The sequence below is a fragment of the Tupaia chinensis genome, unplaced genomic scaffold, assembly GCF_000334495.1.
Source record: "Tupaia chinensis unplaced genomic scaffold, TupChi_1.0 Scaffold000074_1, whole genome shotgun sequence".
NCBI classification, from domain to species: domain Eukaryota; kingdom Metazoa; phylum Chordata; class Mammalia; order Scandentia; family Tupaiidae; genus Tupaia; species Tupaia belangeri.
Window position 1 is genome coordinate 1179262 of NW_006159534.1, and position 22337 is coordinate 1201598.

General features: G+C 40.9%; 1 protein-coding gene and 1 pseudogene across 2 annotated transcripts in view; both read left to right on the forward strand.

Annotated features, from left to right (window-relative positions):
• Positions 1-7901: 7901 nt before the first annotated feature.
• Positions 7902-22337, forward strand: part of AXDND1 (axonemal dynein light chain domain containing 1) — a 132705-nt gene continuing 118269 nt past the window's right edge. For both annotated transcript variants that reach the window (XM_006142312.1, XM_006142311.1), the window contains exons 1-3: positions 7902-8238; positions 11129-11301; positions 11656-11759. In XM_006142312.1, the coding sequence (XP_006142374.1) occupies positions 8142-8238; positions 11129-11301; positions 11656-11759 (374 nt within the window). In that variant the 5' untranslated portion in view covers positions 7902-8141. The remainder of the gene's footprint in view (positions 8239-11128; positions 11302-11655; positions 11760-22337) is intronic.
• LOC102483567 (G1/S-specific cyclin-E2-like) lies at positions 20567-22026 on the forward strand (annotated as a pseudogene).

Sequence of the window (22337 nt, forward strand, 5' to 3'; positions counted from 1 at the left end):
GGTGTACATGTGCTCACCGGAGAGACAGAGAGACAGAAAGCAACAAAGGAACTCCCCAGGGGGATAGCCACACTATAATCCCTTCTCCTCCTTTCTCTTCTCAGGGTTTTGGGCACACACGCACATGAGCCCAGCATGAGTTTATGTAGCCGGGTCTGGGACTCAAACCACAGTCACCTATGTGGGAACCTAGTGACGTAACCATTATGCCATCTGCTGTTCCTACTACTTCTGGTCTTTTCTTTCTTTCCTTTTTTTTTTTTTTTTTTAAACAACATTGCTAAAGGCACTTGTTCATGTTTCCACCTTTCCAAAATTACTTCCAGGTTCATTTGTTTTAACATTAGAGTAGGGTTGCAAGCCTCTAAAAAGAAATACTTTACTGCTATTACTTATGTATTTAATATTTAGAACTAATGTGTCTCTATTTAAGTTTTAGAATTTATAAAAGGGTTTGAAACAACTGAGGCCTTATTTCTGCCAGTGTAAAGAATGCTTATAGTCTTGGAAGACAGAATAAGTATCTTAATGAAAAATAGCTCATACTTTTATTAATAAAGTTTAAGTGACTTGCTTATTATTCTTGTGTGAATTTCATGTAATCTATGTGATAACATACACAAAGACAGATCGCTCTTGGATGTTGTTTCCATGTATTTTATCTCTAGACTTTATATTTATGGCTGCAGAATTGAATGAACTGGGCTATAAAGTCTGTGAAGAATAAAATGAATGTTGTTAGTGGAAGCTTATATAAGGATATGATTAATTTTCAAAATCACTGAAAAGTTCCTGCCAGGCAGTAAAAGTATTAGAACCCTTTGTTGAAATAAACTGTTACATATGAGCCCAATTTTATAGAGAAGATAAAATACAGGTAGGCTAGTTGAAATGGGGAGAGAGGAGCCCTTTTCTTCACCCTAAATTTAATACCCAATTTGAAAACCAATGACAGTGACAAAGACAAAGCACTGCCCAGTGGGGTGTGGTCACACTATAGTCCTTTTACTCCATTTGTCCATCCTATCACAATTTTGAGCACCCACACATACACGCCCAGCTTGTTTTTAAGCCACTTGGGCTGGGATTTCAACTGCGTTCAGCCACATAGGATCTTGCTCCCTGATGCACACTGCGTTTAACTACTGCACTATAAGGCTGGCCCTATAAATAAAGTCTTTTGTTTTTTAAACATTTTTGCTATAGGACACGTATGCTTGCTGGAGAGACAGAGATAGTGATAAATCACACCCCCTTCCAGGGGAAATGGCCACACTTTAATCCTTTCTCCTCCATTCTCCTTTCTGGATTTTGGGCATGCATGCACATGTGCCCAGTGTTTTTCATAAAGCCACTGTGTCCAGGACTTGAACTGTGGTTGACCACATGGGAGTCCACCACCTTAACCACTGTGCCACCTGCTGACCCCCCTACAAAGACTTATATAGCTAATTTAGACTTTGAGAAGAATGGGCTAATTTCAGAAGTGATGTATTTGGGGGGGGGATCTATAACTGCCTCTGTACTCTGTTTTTTTGTTTATTCCTTATTTCTGTATGATCACATTCACATTTCTTGCTGTCAGTATGCCCTTCCCAGAGTGCTAACCTGTAAGACAATAGCTACTGCAGTATGCTCTGCGCTGTTGCATTTGTCAGTTATAATGAAGTAGTAGCTATACTTTGAAACAGGCAGTTTAGGCATCCAGTCATTTTGAGGTATGGTTCTTGGGAGGGAAGAGGGGGAGCACCAAACGAGACTGCCGTTTGTGCCAGTGCAGCAGCTTCCTGGGTCTGTACCTTGCCAGCTCATTCATTATTCCATAGTGTTCTGAGAACAGCAGAAGGGTCATGTAAATCTGAATTCGCTTTTGAAGGTTTTTCCATGATTAAAGATCTATTTTCAAATTCATTCCTGTTTGCTCTTTGCCTAAATTCCTGTGCCCTGCTCTCCTGCAGATGTTTGTCTATCTAATCACTGTTACCATGACTTTGTTTAGTATGCATTGTATTAGGATTAACTTAAAAGATTTTAAACTTAAAACATATATAAACATTAAAATGGGAAAATACTGCATATGTGAAGAACGTGCTAAATAAATATATTTGGGAGAAAAAATGAGTCTCTGTTTTAAAAATACCTTAAGAGTATTTGGTATTAACTCTATCTCTTGTTCACAAATGTTTTCCTCTTAATATCAGGCAGCTTTTTTAATGCTGAAAACAGCCAAAAGAGAAGGCAAATGGTTGAACAGGACTTTCTGGCCCAGGCTAATGGAGGGGAGCCATGTTAGATTACAAAGAGGGACATAGTGGGGCCCACTTGTGATTTTATTTGTATCAAGAAAAGCAATGGTATTAGCTCGCCTCTTCTCTCTATTGTGATCATCATTTGCCAGTTGTTTTCTTTTGTTCAAGGCTCCTTAGGAACTGGGAATGTACTTTTCTGAGAAAGCACCACATTCTTCCGACCATTACAGGTAGAAGTGGAATTTCAGTTTCCAATGAAAGGCAGAAATCTGTTGGCCATGAAGGGTGCCTTTTTTTTTTTTGGAGAGGCTTTTGCTATAGGGCGCGTGCACTCGCCAGGCAGAGAGAGACAGAGAGATAGAAAGCAAGAAATCACCCCCCAGAGGGGATGGCCACGCCACAATCCCTTCTCCTCCATTCTCCTCTCGGGATCTTGGGCAGGCACGCACACGCGCCTGGCGTGAGTTTAAGCCATCGGGTCCGGGACTCGAACCGCGGTCGACCACGGAGTCCAGCGACATAGCCATTACGCTAACTGCTGGTCCCAAGGGTGCCTTTTGAGACAAGATTGGGATCTGGTTTGAAGCAAGATAGGTTGTTTTCCCTCTGCTACAGTTTGAATGTGTGTGAATGCCTACACAGTTCAGGAGTTACCAATGCAATGGTATTGAGATGGGGTTTTTAAAAAAAGCTGTGAGTAGGCCAGGAGGGCTTCTCCCTCATAAATGGGTGTGAGGCCTTTATATTAGGTCATCAGAAAAGTCATGATGTGTTTTTCTGTGCAAAAATGCATCCTGACTCCCCCGATGAGGCGTCACACAGCATTTGGCTGTCTTGCCCTTTCTCCTGCCACAAGCCACTTTAGGATGCAGCATTCTTCTGCCCCAGAGGATGCAGCCGTAACCAAATGATCTTGGACTTTCCAGCCACCAGCGCTGTGAGAAATAGATTTCTTTATAAATTACCCAGTTTCAGGTATTCTATTCCAGAAGTAGAAATGGACTAAGACCTCCTCCCTGCGAAGAATCCACTCACAATATTGTGATGAGTACTTCACTTTGCAGCACATGTACTTCCTTAGAAGCACCTACAGCAACAGTCAAGAAGTTCTCTAGTTACCCTTGATGGATTAGCTATACTCGCCTCTGCAGAGGAATGGGAAAGGGAAGTCCCTTCTGAAATTAAACATACCATTTCTTGGAGCAAGTGACTGTTCATTGTCTCTAGGGGCAAAGCCACAGTGTGGCAGTTTTTCCTGGTGAATTTGTAGAAGTTTAGCAGTCGGTCTGTATTTAGGCTCTGCTTGTATTTAGACTCAAATGAACTGTGTTCAGGGGCCAAATGATGGCGCAGCAGTAAAACAATGATTTGTAAGGTAATCCAACATGGGAAGGTTCCTGGTTCTGGCCCAGGGACCTCTCTGAGTATATACCTGGCACATTATGCCCAGCTGGCTAAAGGCTGGGGGATGGGGGGTGTGGATCGTGGTGTCAGGACCCTATTGGGGATGCTGTCTTTCACTCATGGAAGAAATACACCCTACACACACACACACACACACACACACACACACACACGGGCTGGCAGATAGCTTGGTGGTTAAAGGCACTGGACTCCCACATGGTTGACCGTGGTTTGAGTCCTGAACCTGGAGGCTTGTTTTCTCACTTTCTCTCTCTCTCTTACTCTCACTCTGTCCCTATCTAGTCAAATTAAAATAAATAAAAATAAAATAATTCTTTAAAAAAACATACAAATTTGGGACCAGCAGATGGTGTTGCAGTTGTGTCACTGGACTCCAACATGGACAACTTTGAAGTCCCAGACTGGGTGGCTTGAAACATGCCGGGTGTGTGCACATGCATGCCCAAGATCCCAGCAGGAGACTAGAGAAGGGATTATGGTGTGGCCACCCCTCCTGGCGGGTATTTCTTACTGTCTCTGTCTCTCTCAGGAGAGTGCATGGGCCTTAAAGCAAAAGCCTCTTTGAAAAAAAAAAAAAAAGAAGTTGAAGCATCTGATTTAGAAGTGGTATTAACAGTCAGGGGCCAGAAGGTGCTGTGGTGGTGAAGGTGCTGATTTCCCACATGGCCGACTGTAGTTCAAGTCCAGGACCTGGCAGCTTATTTCTCATTCTCTCTCTCTCTCTCATTCTCTCTCTGGTCAAATTGAAGAATAACAATAAAATTAAATATTTTTTAAAAAGTGGTATAACTGTCTAAATATACCATAAGAAATGGCTGTCATGGAATTGGATAGTCAGGTTGGCATGATTACAGAACTTGATCTCTGCAGAAGTCCAATCTACTATACTGTGAGAAAAATGAATTTATTCTCACAGGTTGTCTCATATGAGCTAAGTCCTGGGCTGAATAAGCACTGAATGATAAATGTGTGAATAAGATAAAAGCAGAGGTCTTTCTGTAGGTACACCCGTGTATGAATTGAATATTGACATAAAACTAAGACAACCTGAGGCATCGTTTTAGGGATGCCCTTGTCTGGGAGCAGTAATAGAAGCAGTTCTTCCCCTGGCTGGTGTTTGGCTGAGTGGTGCCTAGATTTCCTTCCATTTTTCCTTCTAAATGTTTTTCAAACATTCATTTTCTTCAGCTACACTAATAACACTTCTTCAGGGAGCTGTGCATGCTCTATATAAGTGCCTGCAGATGCGTGTATAATGCCTGCCTGCACGCTCAGCAAATGAGTTGGTAGAGGAAGATTTGGTCAAAAGCACGCCCACTGTTTTTCCCAGTTCAGGGCATGTTGGCTGATCACACCGGCTTTCTTCTAAGATGTTTTCCCCACCCGAAGCCCTAGAGGATGCGGTCGGTGTTAAGCTGCTGCAGCAGTCTGCCAATGGCAGTAAGCATGATTAGCCCTGCTTATACCTGATTCTGTCCACTTATGTCTTGATTTCTATTTAGGAAATCCTTACCTGCACACCTTATATTTTGTTAATGTGGTATTTTTCCATCCAAGATCTCAGTATTTACTCCATTTTAGGATTTCCTTGGTATAATTCGAAACTATATGAAGTGTTTCCCCAAGAGAAACAGTTGTATTTGATAGTGTGATGGTTTTGTTGGAAAATGTTTGGTTATGTTCTGTTTAACTTTACCCCAGTCCTTTGCTGAGAGCTTCAGAGCCGCGTGTACAACAGTAAACTCCTGCTTCCACACAGATGTCCCAGTGGCACTGCAAACTCAGTATGTCTTCAAGTCCTGAACCGAATGTTCTGCAAAGCGCTCCTCCCACCTAGTCTTCCTGCTGTGTTCCCAGTCTCTATATGACCACCATGCCGTTGCACAAGGTAGAAAATGGGATGTAAACTTCGATATCTGTTGGCGTCTGCCCCAGGGCTTGAGTCTAGCTTAGTCATGATTAGAGGGCTGCTGGTAAGGAAGAGAAAGAAGACAAGAGAAAGCCCTCCATCTTGCGAGGACCAGGGAATTGGAAAGAATGAGACGAGATAGAGTAGAAATGGACACAGGCAGCCTGAGCCGCTGCTTGAGCTGCTGCTTGAGCCACCCAGACAAACTGGGCCTCTTTATTTATAGTACAAGGAGACATTACACATGTGTGTTTCATGACACTTCATAGATTCATTGCCACGTTACAGAAAATAAGCAGTTAACAAATCTATAAGGGCTTAGTCATACTGGGCCAGGTGTATCCCCTGGTGATAACCCCATCAAGAGAAAGTCCCATTTTCTTTTCTAATGCAGAGAAGTCTAGCTGAAGAAGCTAAAGAACTTCTCCATAAGGAGAGCACCACCACATTCAGAGAAGGTTAAAGAAAATTTCAGATGCAGAGCAGGGATTGGACTTTGCTAATTGGGGTCAAGATGTTTCTTGAAGTCCATCAGATGTGTCTGTTGGCATGCCCCTAGCAATTTCCACCCTTGTTCTGTCTGCACCGAAGATCAAGGAAAGGACAGGTTACAAGGTTCTGCCAACCCCCAGAAGGACAGGTGGTGTTTGCTTACAGCACGTCCCCACACCTCAGGTTCTCTCTTAAACGTGTCCTCATATATATATATAAATATATATATAATTTGCTACAGGGTACATGTGCTCTCTGGAGAGAGAGAGGGAAAGTGAGAAATCACTCCTGCCAGAGCAGACGGCCATACCACAATCCCTTCTTCATTCTCCACTCAGGATTTTGGGTATGCACACAAACAGTAATTCAGCTGATTGTTAAGCATCACATAGATGACATTTGTCCAGGCACTGTCCTTGGTAACAAGGAACATGACGAAGATCAAGTATTCTTCCCTTTTGAAATTTAATTCCTAGATGTAGTAAAGGCACGCTGGGATCCCACGGCATTCACTGTGCAGTATTAAATATCTGTCTCAATATGAAGTTGATCCCTGGTAGCAGCAATTCAGAGCTGGGCCTCAGATCGGTGCCAATGAGCTGATCGCATTGCTTTATTGCCTGAGAGCAAGTTGGAGCAAGAAGACCCAATGATTTTACCTGGGTTAGCTCCGCCTAAAGTGCAAACGTCCTTCCAGCCTCCTGCAAAAAATAGTTAAGGAAATCTGTCCTTGCGCTCCCAGGATCGGTATTTACGTGTCCAGGGAGGTCGCGACAGAAATGTCAAGGCCCGTGGAGCTGACGCAAGGAAGTCCAAACTGACGGGAACCCAGAGTTTGTGATTACTCAATCTCCTCTTCATTTCCATTTAAAAGGGGGAGGGGGGGGGTGAGCACGATGGCGGCCGGCAGGTGGCGTGGTGGTTAAGGGCGCTGGACTCCCGCTCACACGATATGCCGTGGTTCAAGCTCCGGACACGGCGGCTTGCCTTTTCGCTTTCTCTCTCGCTTTCGCTCTGTCCCTCCCTGGTCAAATTAAAATAAATAAAGTGTAAAAATAATTCTTTTTAAAAAATACGCAAAACGGGAACCAGCAGTTAGCTTAATGCCTATGTCGCTGGACTCCCACGTTGTCGACCGCGGTTCGTGTCCCGGACCCGGTGGCTTAAAACTCACGCCGGGCGCGTGTGCGTGCGTGCCCAAGATCCCGAGAGGAGAATGGAGGAGAAGGGATTGCAGTGTGACCATCCCCCCTGGGGGGTGATTTCTCGCTTTCTGTCTCTATGTCTCTCTCTGTCTGTCTGGCTAGCGCACACGCCCTACAGTGAAAATCTCTCAAAAAAAAAAAAAAACGCAAAACAACAAAAAAGGATGGAGCCACGGAGCCAACGCTTCCAGACCAGCTCAACCCAGGCGGTGGGACCCAGAGATCACACGGGGACAGACCGGCCCGCAGGCGCCTGCGCACCGGCCTGGCCGCAGCCGGAAGCCCCGGGGTCAATACACTTTGGGACTCCTTGACAACGACCCGCTTACATTTTTCGCCTCCCCATTGCTCCTGAGCCTATCCGCGACCTGAGCCATATCGGAACCCCGAGGGGTTGTAGGATCTGCCTCTGGGCCCCTCGCTCCTGGCCGGCAGCGCCGAGGGCAGCTCGGGTGGAGGGCGGCTACGGCGCGGGTCCTGGGTTTCTATGACGACGAGGGCGTTCCGGGGAAAGGCGAGCTCGGGGCCAGGCGGGAATCACGGTTTGTGGTAGGGGGGTTGGTGTCAGTGGGGGGCCGGTAGGAGCCTAGCCCGAGGAGCTGCGGGCTGGGGAGACCGGGGCCCGCTCCGGGACCTGAGCGCCGCGGACGAGCGGAGAGAACCCGGTGTCCGCCAGCCGGAAAGACGGCCGCGGAGTCGGGGACGCTCGCCGGCTAGAAGCACGTAACCCGCCGGGTTCTGTTTCTTTTCCCTGCAGGGCAGGGTACGGCCTGCGCGGCTCTGGCCGGCGCCGATCTGTTTCTCATTTAGCTTCCCGGAGGATATTTCGAATGAGCAAAGAGAGCGAGAGGAGGCCTTGTTATGGCTTTTCCGAAAACGCCCTCCACCTCGCTGAACTCGGCGTCCACATCCGAGGGCAGAAAGTTCAGTGTGTCTGCATCTAAGGAAGAGGCAAGAGGTAAACTGCAGGAATCTCGCGGACGCCGAGTCCCGGCCGTAGGCACCGTCACAATCCGGTCACTGCGTCCTTATGAGATTCAGGATACCTTAGTTCACTCTGCTTTCCTAACACAGATGTTTAATTACAAAACAAAAAAACAAAAAAATTCCTTTTACAGTATTTTTGAGTCAGTCCCCTTTTTTTAAAGAATTATTTTATTTATTGTTACTAATACATTATTTAGTAATTTATACATTATTCAATTATAATTAATAACATTAATGATATGTTATTAAAAAAAGGTCATCATTATTATTTTAAAATATGCTACAGAGCATAAGAGAGAAAGAAAAGCCACCAGATCCAAGATTCAAACCCAGAGTCAACCATGTGGGAATCCAGTGCCTTAATCATCATGCCACCTGCTGGCTCCTGTTCCTAATTTAAAATTTCACCATAAGGTCCGTGCTCTCACTAGAGAGAGACAGACAGAGAGGGAAAGTGAGGAAGCAAGTCTCTAGGTCTGGAACTCAAACCGTAGTCTTCCATGTGGGAATCCAGCATCTTGACCACCACACCACCTGTTGGGCCTCAGAGTCCCATTTTAAGACTTTACCTAAGGACTATGTCTTGTAATTTTGTTTCAAATGCTGGTGAGTTTTATAGTTTTAAAATTCCTTCTGTTTGGAGCCAGCAGGTGGTGGGCCGGTGAAGGTGCTGGACTGCCACATGGCCGGCTGCAGTTCAAGTTTGGGACCGGGCAGCTTCCTTTCTCACTTTCCTTTTCTCTTTTTCTGTCTCTCTCTGGTCAAATTAATAAAGTAATAATAACAAACAAATAAATAATAATTTTTAAAAATTCTTCTATTTATAGAATAAGTAGTGGAGCCAGCAGGTAGTATGGTGGCTGAAGCACTGGACTCTCACGTGTTTGACCATGGTTCAAGTCCCTGACCTAGCAGCTTGTTTGCCGCCCCCTCCCCTTCCTGCCATCACTCTCTAGTGAAATTAAAAAATAATAAATAAAGTACCAATAGTTAGAACCTGATTTTATGGAACCTAAAAAGAAAATAGTAGTGATAAAAGAAACACATACAATGTAATATAACACACCAATTTGTGTCTGGTTTTAGTAATTTCCCAAATGAGAGTAATTCCTGAAGATTTTCATTCATAAATAGGTAAATACAGATCTACTCCATTAACAATCAGCTAGAGTCTCTTTACCCCTTGTGCTAACCCTTTTTCCAATAATCTCACCACCTTGCTTGTAGGGAGGATTTTGTCGAAGTCCTACCCAACTTTTTTCTTTTTCTTTTTCTCTATTTCTTCTGATATTTTGACCCCAGCCCAAGCTCTTTTGAGACAGACATTTAGTACTATAAACCTTAGAAATGTTGATGGTGATCAAAGTATGGTACTTACAGAAATGAATATAAATCAAATCATACTATGTGAGGATAGATTTAGAACAGCGGCAGTGCAACCCTACTTGCCTGACTTTGGAGGACTTTTCCTGTATTAGTGTTACCACCCAGCCTTATGACTCCGCCTGCCCTGGACAAGAGAAGCAGAACACTCTTTTACACTTCTTAGTTCACCAGTTCACTCAGAAACAAGTCAAAGTAGGTCTGGATTTCCAATATTCCCAGTTACACTTTTTTACACTAAACCCAGATCTTTTTCACCGGATAAATGCCTCAAGTTAACAGAATTGTTCTCCACTTTTGAATTTATATAAGGAAAAAAATAATTTGACAGTTTGGGGAAGAGATTTCTTGTCATTTTCATATTAAGGGGAAAACACATTTGTTCCCATCATCTTTTTTTGGAGAGGTTTTTGCTGTAGGGTGTGTGCACTCTCCAGAAAAACAAGAGAGAGACAGAAAGCGGGAAATCACCCCCTGTGGGGATGGCCACACCACAATCCCTTCTCCTCCATTCTTCTCTCGGGCTCTTGGGCACGCACACCAACGCGCCCGGCGTGAGTTTAAGCCACCGGGTCTAGAACTTGAACCGTGGTCGACTACATGGCAGTCCAGCGACGTAGCCATTAAGACATCTGCTGGTCCCTGTTCCCATCATCATAAGGCTATCCCAGTTAATTGAGCAAGTAAAGTGAAATAAATTTACAGCTTTGAATTTGGAATAATGCAGTTTAATCTTTATCTGAGTTTTTGAGCCTATATCTGATGTAATATGAGTAGGGCAGGCAATATAAGAGTATTTCTCTTGACTAGATTATTATTTTTTTTAATTTGCTGCCGTATGAGTGCATTCATTCACCAGGAAGAGAGAGACAAAATGAGAAAGCATCCCCAATGGAGAATGGTCACACCACAATCCCTTCTCCGTTTCTCCTTTCCTTTGGGATTTTGGACATGAACATACACATGCCTGAAGTGTTTTTTAAGCTGCCAGGTGCAGTACTTGAGCTGCACTCTTGGAAACGTGGGATCCAGCTGCCTTAACCACCATGCCACCAGCTGGTCTGCTCAGTAGTTTCAATATTGTTTGTTACCAATCTTATCAACTGGAAGCAATATTTCTGTTAAGAAACATAGATGGGGACCAGTATACGGTGTAATGGCTATGACGCTGGATGCCCATGTAGTCGACCGTGGTTCTAGTCCCAGACCCAGTGGCTTAAACTCAACGCCAGGTGTGTGTGCGTGCGTGCCCAAGATCCCGAAAGGAGAAGGGATTGTGGCCTGGCCATCCCCCCTGGGCATGATTTCTGTCTTGTCTCTGTCTTTCTGCCGTGCATGCACACATGCCCTATAGCAAAAAAACTCTCCAAAAAAAAAAAAGAAAAGAAACAGATGGGATTGATGAGGCAATCTGAGAAATGCCCATGAGCTCTCCAGAAAATTACAGTGAGAGTTTTTATTTTCCATTACTTTTTTAGGACTTCCTGAGCTAAAGGAGAAAAGAACTACAGTAGATCGTTCAAAACTGCTTCCTACTTCCCTACAGAATGAGTCTATCCCTGAGGAAGTTCTTCTTTCTCTGACTTCTGCAGCTAATGCTGGTCCTTGTCCTGAAAACTTACTGCCTCCTAAGAAAGTTAAAACCCCAAAGGTGTGTATATACTTGTGTAGAATACTTGGGGACATTATCTTTTTGGTATCTGATTCAGTATTTATTGAGCATATACCCTTAAATTCTTTTAAAAAGTAATCAGGTAGATTGAAAATTCAAACTGTTTGTATGCAAATTTCCAAGTCTCCCATATTTCCGTTAAGCTGTTTCTACTCTTAGTCTTAATACTTTTTCTTTGCTATACAATTGTTCTAGTTTTGATCTTTCTCCATGATATTGAATGAGAATCTGCTTTTTCTTTTTTTACCGGTTTCTAATGCTTGAGAAACTAGTGAGATTTCATTTGACTATAGCACCCTCTGCTGGTACTCAAACATTTTTGCTTTTCCTTAGGGTACTCTTCCACGCCCTGTAGACAGTGTCTGGCATCACCCTATTCGGAGAAGTAAATTCAAATACTTGATTGATCATCCCGTCTCCCTAACAGGAGCTGGAAGGTAAAGAACAAAGATAGTTGCATAGATGTAGATAAATAGAGTCATCTTCTGTTTTTATATGAGAGACAGGATTGGAAACATCAAAGGATCATAGATCATAGAATTTGCAGCACCTTTGATAAATCAGAGTACAATCTGCAAGGGCAGAGGACTGCTCTTTTGTGTATGATTATTGTCAGAAGGATGGCAGTAGGTGGTGACTGGACTTATTTTGGTGTGTTTGAATTTGTTTTCTGCATGCTTATGTACTTTTCCCTAGACTCTTCTATTCCTTATTGTACCCTACTAACAGGGACACGATCCAACAGGTAGAATGCCTTTAGTGCATCTCTTATCTGGATATATATCTTTTTTTTGCACTTTAGAGGAAAGAGCTAGGTAACAATGGCTTTGCGATATGGAAAACTTTGAAGAACAAGTGCTCAATTCCTGGTTCTCTTCAAAGAAAACCCTTAACCTTTATAGTGTTTCAAATCAATTAGAGAATACTAATTGTTGTTTTTGTATGACTCCTAAAAAATTGTAAACGCCAACATTTCCCATATGAAGATAGTGACTTCATTTTCCAAGTATTGTCCATTTATCAGTTCACGCCCTGGATGCCCCTTGCTTAAATGTCACTTCGTGAAATGTATAAACTTGCCATAATTGGGTAGATTACTTGTCTTCTTTCTAAAGTTTCTTTTTCTCATCTGCAAAAAAGGGAATGATAAAGTTGCTCAATTCTTTTTTTTTTTTTTTTCTTCTGAAAAAAAATTTGCTCAATTCTGTGAGCCTCCTGGGAATATTGTAAAGCACAAGTGAGATAGATAATGGCTGCAAGAACACTTGTAAAACTATTAAAGTGCTATTTAAATATAATGCCCTGGGGCTTTTGTGTCATAAAGTGTCAGTACTTTATTTTGTGCCTTCAGATCATGGTTATAATTATTAGTAGTAATAATTATAGGATTATAATTATTTCCTATAATTATTACATCTAATATCTTACATCCTGTAAGATGTTTGAAGTACTTTGAAAGATTAATTAGCCATATCTGCATGCAGCAATAAACTCACATTAAAATTTTTTGGCAAATGACTGACTTCTAAGTTGGGATTTTTTAAATGTGAGGATCAGAGATAAAATGGTACTTGCCTGTACCCCCAGTTAAAAAACATCTTAACTATAACCCCAGAACCTGTGAATGCCTGTCTAATATGGCAAAGGAGACTTTGAAGATGTGATAAAGGTTAAGGACTTTGAGATGGTGAAGTTATCCTATGTTACCAAGGTGGGCCCAATCTAATCACTTGATTATTTGAAAATGGAAAAGGCAGGCAGTCAAATGGGTCAAAAAGGTGGGACGGGTCAGAGAGGTGAGATGCACAGAGGAGGAGGAATACCCGAAGTGTTAAAGGAATCCAACCTCCCATTGCTGACTTTGCAGATGCAGGAGGAGGGCATACAAACCAAGCGATGCAATTGGCTGTTAGAAATTGGGACTGCTGGTGAGTAGTAGTCCCAACTCAGCTGACAACTATCAAAGAAACTAGGCTCTCAGTCCTGCAACCACAAGGAACTGAATCCTATTAACCACCCAAATGAGCATAGAAATTAATCTTTCTCTAGAGCATGTGGAAGGAAATACAGCCCTGTCAATACCTTGATTTTAGTCCCGAGGGACCTGTGTTGGACTTCTTACAGAAATGTAATAAGTTTTATGGGAATTTGTTATTGCACTGATAGAAAACTGATATTTCTGTGCACGACCAATAATATTTATAAGTGGTAACTTGTCCAGCAACTTCAGATATCCAGAAGATAGCAGTAAAATACAAAATAACAATGCAAACATTATCTAAGTAATCTATTTTAACAGTTCTATCAGTCAAAAAATAAATCACGCTAGACATTTTAAACAGGGAAGAATTCAATGCAAGAAACTGGATGTTTACCAAATTGTTAGAAAGGCCAAAGGAATGTGTGAAGGAATGCCTTCAACCATACATTTTGCCTGTTTCTGACTATATGAAATGTTCAGAGTGGGCAAATCCAACATACCTGATAAAATGGTGTGTGTGTGCGTGTGTGTATGAAGCATTCATTGTATTTAGCTAACAAAATAAAGTTTCATTCACCAACTTTTCTAGCATTTATTGGTGTGATGTGATGACCTAGCATCCTAGGAGCAGATTTTAAAGATACTTGGGATTCTCTCCAGCCTGGAAGAGGGGGGAACAGAATCATGAGGACTAGAATATAAGAATCTAACATTTCTTCCCAGAATATATCCAGAAGAACCAGAATATATTAGCATAGCCCATCAGCAGCAAAGATATTGTTTGTAATAACATAGATACCTTTAAAAATGGTTTCTGATCAGTGTTGTATATTTTAGGATCTCCCTGGGACACTAGAATAGGCTTGTTACCAACACCCTTACATGCCTCATCAGTTGCCAGATGACATTGCCCTCAAATCATAGTCTCTCCCATCATTTTCACCATATTGCAACCATTATAATCATTTTAAAAGGCAAATTTAAAATGTCACCCTATCCCTAAAACCTTCCTACCTTCTCTTAGAATAAAGGCCAGTTTTTAGCATGGCTCACAAGGCTTTCCGTGATCTGGTCACTGCTATCTAACTTCAGTGCCTTCATTCTTCATACTTCAGCCCTATAGACTAAAGTTCTTTCAAGTCATGAAAGTCTCCCTGTGCTGTCCTTTCTCAGGGTCTATACATATGCTGTTCTCTCTACCTGAAAATAGTTATGCTTTTTAGTTGCTTACCTAAGTCCAAGTCAATGTTTTCATTCTCACTAATTGTCACTACTTCTGAGGCTTTCCCTGACTCAGTCTAGACCCTATTAGGTGTTATTATTACTAGTTGTTCCCAGAGCATCATGTTATTCATCATAATAGTCATCATATGGGGACCAGCAGATGGGATAATGGTTATGTTCCTGGCCCCCCACATGGCTGACCGTGGTTCAGTTCTTGGACCCAGCAAATTGAAACTCATGCTGGGTGCATGTGTATGCATGTCTGAAAATCCTGAGAGGAGAATGTAAGAAAGGGATTGCCACGTGACCAAACCCTTGGGGATGATTTCTCACTTTCCATCTGTCTCTGTTTCTCCAGTGAGCACCTGAGCCCCATAGCAAAACTATCTCAAAAAAAAAAAATTAGTCCATTATATTGTCCTTTGTAGATCTTCTATAATGTTAAGGACTCAATAATGGCAAGGACTGTGTCTATTTACTTATTTATTTTAATAGTTTTATTAGGTTGTCAGAAAAGTCATGGTATTTTTCTATGTAAAAATGCATCATGACTTTTTCAACAACTCACTATTTCCCTTTCATCTAGCATATTTTCTGTCACTTGTAATATGATCAATAAATATTTGCTGAGCAGATTAACATTAATATTTTAGGCGTTTTCTTGTATAATCCTACAATCTAGGCCACCTAAATCTATTGGCATAGTTTTCTTTTTTGTTTTTGTTTTTTTTTTAAGTTTTATTTCTTCCATGAGAGGAGATAGAAAGAATGAGCAAGGAAGAAAGATAAAGAGAGACAGCATTCCCAACGAGATCTTCACACTATAATCCTACCCCAGCTAGCCAGAATCCAGGGCACACGTGCATGCCAAGTGTGCACAGGGGTACCTTGGGATGTGAACTGGAAGTGTTGTGTACTACCTGTACTGTCCTTGCTGGCCTAACGTAGTTTTGTCTTGATTATAGACATTGAAAACACATCTAGTCTGGTATACCCTTGGATTTTAGTCCATATCAAATATGCATTTAAAATTTAGTGTCTTGGAGACCACCAGATGGTGTAGCAGTTATGATGTTGGACTCCCACATGGCTGACTATGGTTTGAACCCTGGACCCGGTGTCTTCAAAATCATGCCAGGTGTGTGTGTGTGGGTGCCCAAGATCCCAGGAGGAGATGGAAGAGAAGGGATTGCTGCCCTGGGGGGCGATTTCTCACTTTCCCTCTCAATGTCTGTCTGTCTCTCTCCAGAGAGCACACACATCCTAAGACAAAAACCTCTACTAAAAACAAAAAAAAAAAAAGATACAGGAATAATCCTATCAAAGGGCCATAAGACCTTTATAGAAAATTATATAACGTTATTGAGAGACTTAAAAGAAAATCTGAGAAAATAGAAAATGTGCCATAGTCATATGTAGGAAGTATCAATTATATAAAGTTGTCAGTTATCCTCAAATTAATCTATAAATTCTGTGCAAGTCCAATTAAAATTCCAACAAGTTTTCTCATAGGATTTGACAAGCAAATCCTAAAATTAACATGGGAGACAAAAAGACTTAGGAGAGTTAGGCAATTTTGAGGCAACAGAGTACTTCACAGGTGAGTAATACAGTGTAATGCCACTTAAATAAAATGGCTAAACTTTCAAAATTATACTGTATTTTGTTTATGAATTTATGTATTAAATGTAGATGAAGCCATACATGGTAATTATAAGTAACAAATTCAAGATAGAGGGAAGAACAACTTTTTTTAAAAAAACTGAAGCAATTTGGTTACATCGATGAAAATTACAATGCATAATATCTTTTACCTAGCAATCCCAACTCTAGGAGTTTATTTTACAGATATACTCACATGAGAAATGACATAACAGCAAGAACACATTGCAGTGTTATTTGTAAGAGCAGAAAATATGAAAAACCTAAATGTTTAGCATTAGGAAATTAATAATGAATACAAGGACACTTTGAAAAATTCATGGAAAAATAGAATTAAAGTATTAACTTTTGATGCAAAAAAATGCTTTTTAGAGTTTATATATTTCTCCATGTTAAGAGACAGAGTGACAACACCCCCAACAGAATGTTGATGTTGTGATCCACCCCTACCTTCAGCCAGTCCTGGATCATGGGCCATGTATACCCAGTGTAATAAGGGAGGTCTCCAGACATAAATCCAGAACCTTCCCATGTGGATTAGTGTAGGAAGATCCTGGAGTGTTACATTTTACCAGTATGCTGCTGTTTGGCCTGGTGCAAACAATTTTGAAATGAATGCATGGTTTTCATAATACTCATTTCCCATGAACTTTTTGGAGACACCTTGTATTCATATGATGGAATTTCATGTGGTCATTTTTTTAAAAGCTCATTATTTACTAATATGGAGTGGTCTCTAAGGTAGTTGTTAAGATAGAAAAACAACCAAATTAAAAACGAGGTATAGAACCAAGTATAATAACATAGGAGGAGAAAAAGGATATATATTTACTGGTGCGTGCGTGTGTGTGTGTCTGTGTGTGTGTGTATATATATATATATATATACACACAGTGAATGTAACTACTTGATGCTCTTTGACAATGTAGGGTTTTATTAAACATTTTTCATTTTTGTCAATTTGATGGGTGAAAAAATAGTATGTCTAGGTGGTTTTAATTTTTGTTTCTCTTATCATCTACAAGACTGACCATGTTCTTATTTTTGTGTGTGGGTTTTTTTTTTTGGAGAGTTTGTTTGTTAGTTTGTTTTGCTAAATGGTGTGGGCGCTCACCAGAAAGACAGAAAGAGACAGAAAGTGAGAAATCACCCTCTAGGGGGGATGGCCACACTGCAATCCCTTCTCCTCCATTTTCCTGTTGGGATCTTGGGCACGCATTCACACACGGTCGGCGTGAGTTTTAAGCCACCGGGTTTGGGACTTGAACTGCGGTCGATCACGTGGGAGTCTAGTGACATAGCCATTATGCCAACTGCTGGTCCCTCTCATTTGTTTAAGATCTCTTTGTATTTTATTTTTCTGTGTATATGTTTTCATATACTTAAGAGCTATTCACAATTCCTTTTGTGGGAATTGTGCAGTTTTCTGTTGAACTGATTATCTTTTTCTTATTTATAAGAAGAATTTATAGGAAATAGTCTTTTTGTAAAGTGACATGACTTGAGGATGTATCTTCTCAGTTTCTGGGTTTGCTTTTTGAGTTTGCTTTTGTTGGTTTTTGTCTAGTAAAATTTAAAAACGTGTGCAGTCAAATTTACCAGTCTTTCCTGTTATGGCCTCTGCACATGAAATCTTTTCAGTGTAGATGACCTAGGTCATTGTGTGACTTTGAAGAACAAAATGACTGTAGCCATTGTAGAAATTTCAAGATCTTCTTGATAAATTGTGGATATTTAACAAATTTATTAAATACATTTGATTATGTCTGCCATGTGAAAAGCATGGCTCTGAGTGTTCTGGGGAACTCTTAAATGTTAAATAGAGGGAGTTCAGAGATAGAGGAAACTTGTTTTGACTGGGAATGGCAGGGCTATTTTCATGAAAGTAGCACTTAAATTGGATGTTGAGTATTGAACATGTGGGTTTGGTGAGGAAGGCCTTCTTCTTCTTTTTTTTTTTTAAAGAGAGATTTTTGCGGTAGGGCACGTGTACTCACCAGAGAGACAAAGACAGAAAGCAAGAAATCATCCCCCAGGGGAATGATGACACCACACAGTCCCTTCTCCTACATTTTCCTCTAGGGATCTTGGGCATGCAAGCACACGTGCCCAGCATGAGTTTCAAGTGCTGAGTCCAGGAGCTGAACCATGGTCGACTGTGAGAGTCTAGTGGTGTAACCTTTTGAAATGAATGCATGGTTTTCATAATACTCATTTCCCATGAACTTTTTGGAGACACCTTGTATTCATATGATGGAATTTCATGTGGTCATTTTTTTAAAAGCTCATTATTTACTAATATGGAGTGGTCTCTAAGGTAGTTGTTAAGATAGAAAAACAACCAAATTAAAAACGAGGTATAGAACCAAGTATAATAACATAGGAGGAGAAAAAGGATATATATTTACTGGTGCGTGCGTGTGTGTGTGTCTGTGTGTGTGTGTATATATATATATATATATACACACAGTGAATGTAACTACTTGATGCTCTTTGACAATGTAGGGTTTTATTAAACATTTTTCATTTTTGTCAATTTGATGGGTGAAAAAATAGTATGTCTAGGTGGTTTTAATTTTTGTTTCTCTTATCATCTACAAGACTGACCATGTTCTTATTTTTGTGTGTGGGTTTTTTTTTTTGGAGAGTTTGTTTGTTAGTTTGTTTTGCTAAATGGTGTGGGCGCTCACCAGAAAGACAGAAAGAGACAGAAAGTGAGAAATCACCCTCTAGGGGGGATGGCCACACTGCAATCCCTTCTCCTCCATTTTCCTGTTGGGATCTTGGGCACGCATTCACACACGGTCGGCGTGAGTTTTAAGCCACCGGGTTTGGGACTTGAACTGCGGTCGATCACGTGGGAGTCTAGTGACATAGCCATTATGCCAACTGCTGGTCCCTCTCATTTGTTTAAGATCTCTTTGTATTTTATTTTTCTGTGTATATGTTTTCATATACTTAAGAGCTATTCACAATTCCTTTTGTGGGAATTGTGCAGTTTTCTGTTGAACTGATTATCTTTTTCTTATTTATAAGAAGAATTTATAGGAAATAGTCTTTTTGTAAAGTGACATGACTTGAGGATGTATCTTCTCAGTTTCTGGGTTTGCTTTTTGAGTTTGCTTTTGTTGGTTTTTGTCTAGTAAAATTTAAAAACGTGTGCAGTCAAATTTACCAGTCTTTCCTGTTATGGCCTCTGCACATGAAATCTTTTCAGTGTAGATGACCTAGGTCATTGTGTGACTTTGAAGAACAAAATGACTGTAGCCATTGTAGAAATTTCAAGATCTTCTTGATAAATTGTGGATATTTAACAAATTTATTAAATACATTTGATTATGTCTGCCATGTGAAAAGCATGGCTCTGAGTGTTCTGGGGAACTCTTAAATGTTAAATAGAGGGAGTTCAGAGATAGAGGAAACTTGTTTTGACTGGGAATGGCAGGGCTATTTTCATGAAAGTAGCACTTAAATTGGATGTTGAGTATTGAACATGTGGGTTTGGTGAGGAAGGCCTTCTTCTTCTTTTTTTTTTTTAAAGAGAGATTTTTGCGGTAGGGCACGTGTACTCACCAGAGAGACAAAGACAGAAAGCAAGAAATCATCCCCCAGGGGAATGATGACACCACACAGTCCCTTCTCCTACATTTTCCTCTAGGGATCTTGGGCATGCAAGCACACGTGCCCAGCATGAGTTTCAAGTGCTGAGTCCAGGAGCTGAACCATGGTCGACTGTGAGAGTCTAGTGGTGTAACCATTATGCCATCTTCTGATCCTGAGGAGGGCTTTCGAACAGATGTTCAATGCTGGGTAGGAAGTCATCTTGTTTATGAAAACAATAGGGAAGCTGAAGGAAGATCACTGAATTGAAGGAACATTTTGAGAAATCAGACTTGAAGGATCAGAATTGTGGGCAGCTCTGGGGAATCTGGTAGAGGGATCTAATGGAAAGTCATTTTAGGGCATTACTGTGGTGATGTAGTACTTTTATTTTTTATCTTGGAAATCTTCACTTACAATTCAATTATTGAAATCCCAGTTCGGACTGACCCAGTGGCCTACTAGTTAAATGAGCTGGATCCAGCATGGCCAACCATGGTTCAAATCTCAGCCCCAGTCGCTTGAAACATGTGTATAGTACTTATATACAGTGCCCACCCCAAATCTTGACATAATGGGGAGATAGAAGAGAAAGGATTGTAGCATGATCATGCCCCATTGGGGTGTGCTTTCTCCCTCTTCCCTCTATTTCTCTCTAGACAGTGCACATGCCCTCTGTCAATTGGAAAAAAAAAAGATTCAGCTTTCCAAAAGAGTGTATTTGACCTAGAGAGAGCTGAGCAAAGCCTGCAAGGTTTTGTACACTGAGAGAAAAGAATGCCAAGATACAGCTGTTTACAAACTAAGCAGCAGCCCCAGCCCAGCCAAATGGATTCCCACCAAGAAACTCAGATAATCCAGGCCAAGAAGAGAAAAATACCTTAGGATATCAGAAAAAGAAGAGAAAGTCAGCAAGAAACATCATTATGATATTAGGAATTTTTGGCCATCTGTGTTATCTGGGGGGATTAGTCCTTGCATTATCGTTGAAGCACCCCACAAAGAAATAGGAACAAGCGGCTTCTCCAGATTTATTAATTACAGATTTAAAAATCTTTTTATTAATGCTTCACTTTTACCTGATTTAAACTAGAAATGTTCAAATGAGGTTTGACTTAACAGGTTAAAAAAAAAAGAGCAGGTATGTTCATGAGAAGGATTTTGAAGTTCTGAATTCTGCATTGGAACCACAAATGAGGTTAATACTTCTAGACCGGTTCTTGGAGGTGTGTGAAGTATATACACTTAATAGGGAAGCATTTTATCTTGCACAAGACTTTTTTGATAGATTTATGTTGACACAAAAGGATATGAAAAAATATGCTTCAGTTCATTGGAATTACCTCTTTATTTATTGCATCCAAACTTGAGGAAATCTATGCTCCTAAATTGCAAGGATTTTCTTATGTCACTGATGACACTTGCAGTGAAGAGGATATCTTAAGAATGGACTCATTATATTAATGGCTTTAAAATGAGAACTTTGTCCTGTAACAATCATCTCTTAGCTAAATCTTTTTCTCCAAGTTGATTATATTAAAGATGTTCCTAAATTGCTTCTACCTCAGTATTATCATGAAACATTCATTCAAATAACTCCCTTTTATCTATCCATTTTTTTGAGAGATAATTTTGCTGTAAGGCACGTGTGTGTGCTCACTGGAGAGACAGAGAGAAAGTGAGATATCACCCCGCAGGGGAGATGGCCATGCTGCAGTCCCTTCTCCATTCTCCTCTAGGGTTCTTGGACACACATGCACGCACACCTTGTGTGAGTTTTAAGTTGCCAAGTCTGGGACCCACTCTGTGGGAGTCCAGTGACATAACCATTATACCATCTGCCTGTCCCAAATAACTCAGCTTTTAGATCTCTGTATTCTCACCATTGATTCATTAGAATTCCAGGACAGAACACTGGCTGCTGCTGCCTTGTGCCATTTTACCTCCATTGAAGTGATTAAGAGAGCTTCAGGTTTGAAATGGGACATTTCAGAATGGGTAGATTGGATGGTGCCTTTTATCAGTGTAGTTAAAAATACTAGTTCAGTGAACCTAAAGACTTTTAAGAAAATTCTCATGGAAGACAGACATAATTTCAAACACACACAAATTATTAGGTTATGCTGGATGAAATAAATTATGTAAACACCTTCAGAAAAGGGGGACAGTTGTTACCATTGTGCAATGGAGGCATTATGACACCACCGAAGAACACAGAAACACCAGGAAAACACTAAAGTTATTAACTAGACAAACAGGTTGGAAATGACCAAGTAGGAAGCAGAATTTCATACAACTATAATTGTCCTAGCCAGTTCAGAAGTTTTACTGCCATTCTTTGAGTTAAAAACCACTTATTATTGGCATTAAAGGAGAAATTTATTTAATTCCTAATGTTAGCTGTTAAAGAAATAGCAAGACTTATTTACGAATATGACTTCATGGGACCAGCAGTTAGCATAATGGCTATGTTGCTGGACTCCCATGTAATCGACTGCAGTTCGCATCCCGGACCCGATGGCTTAAAACTCATGCCAGGTGCGGGGGC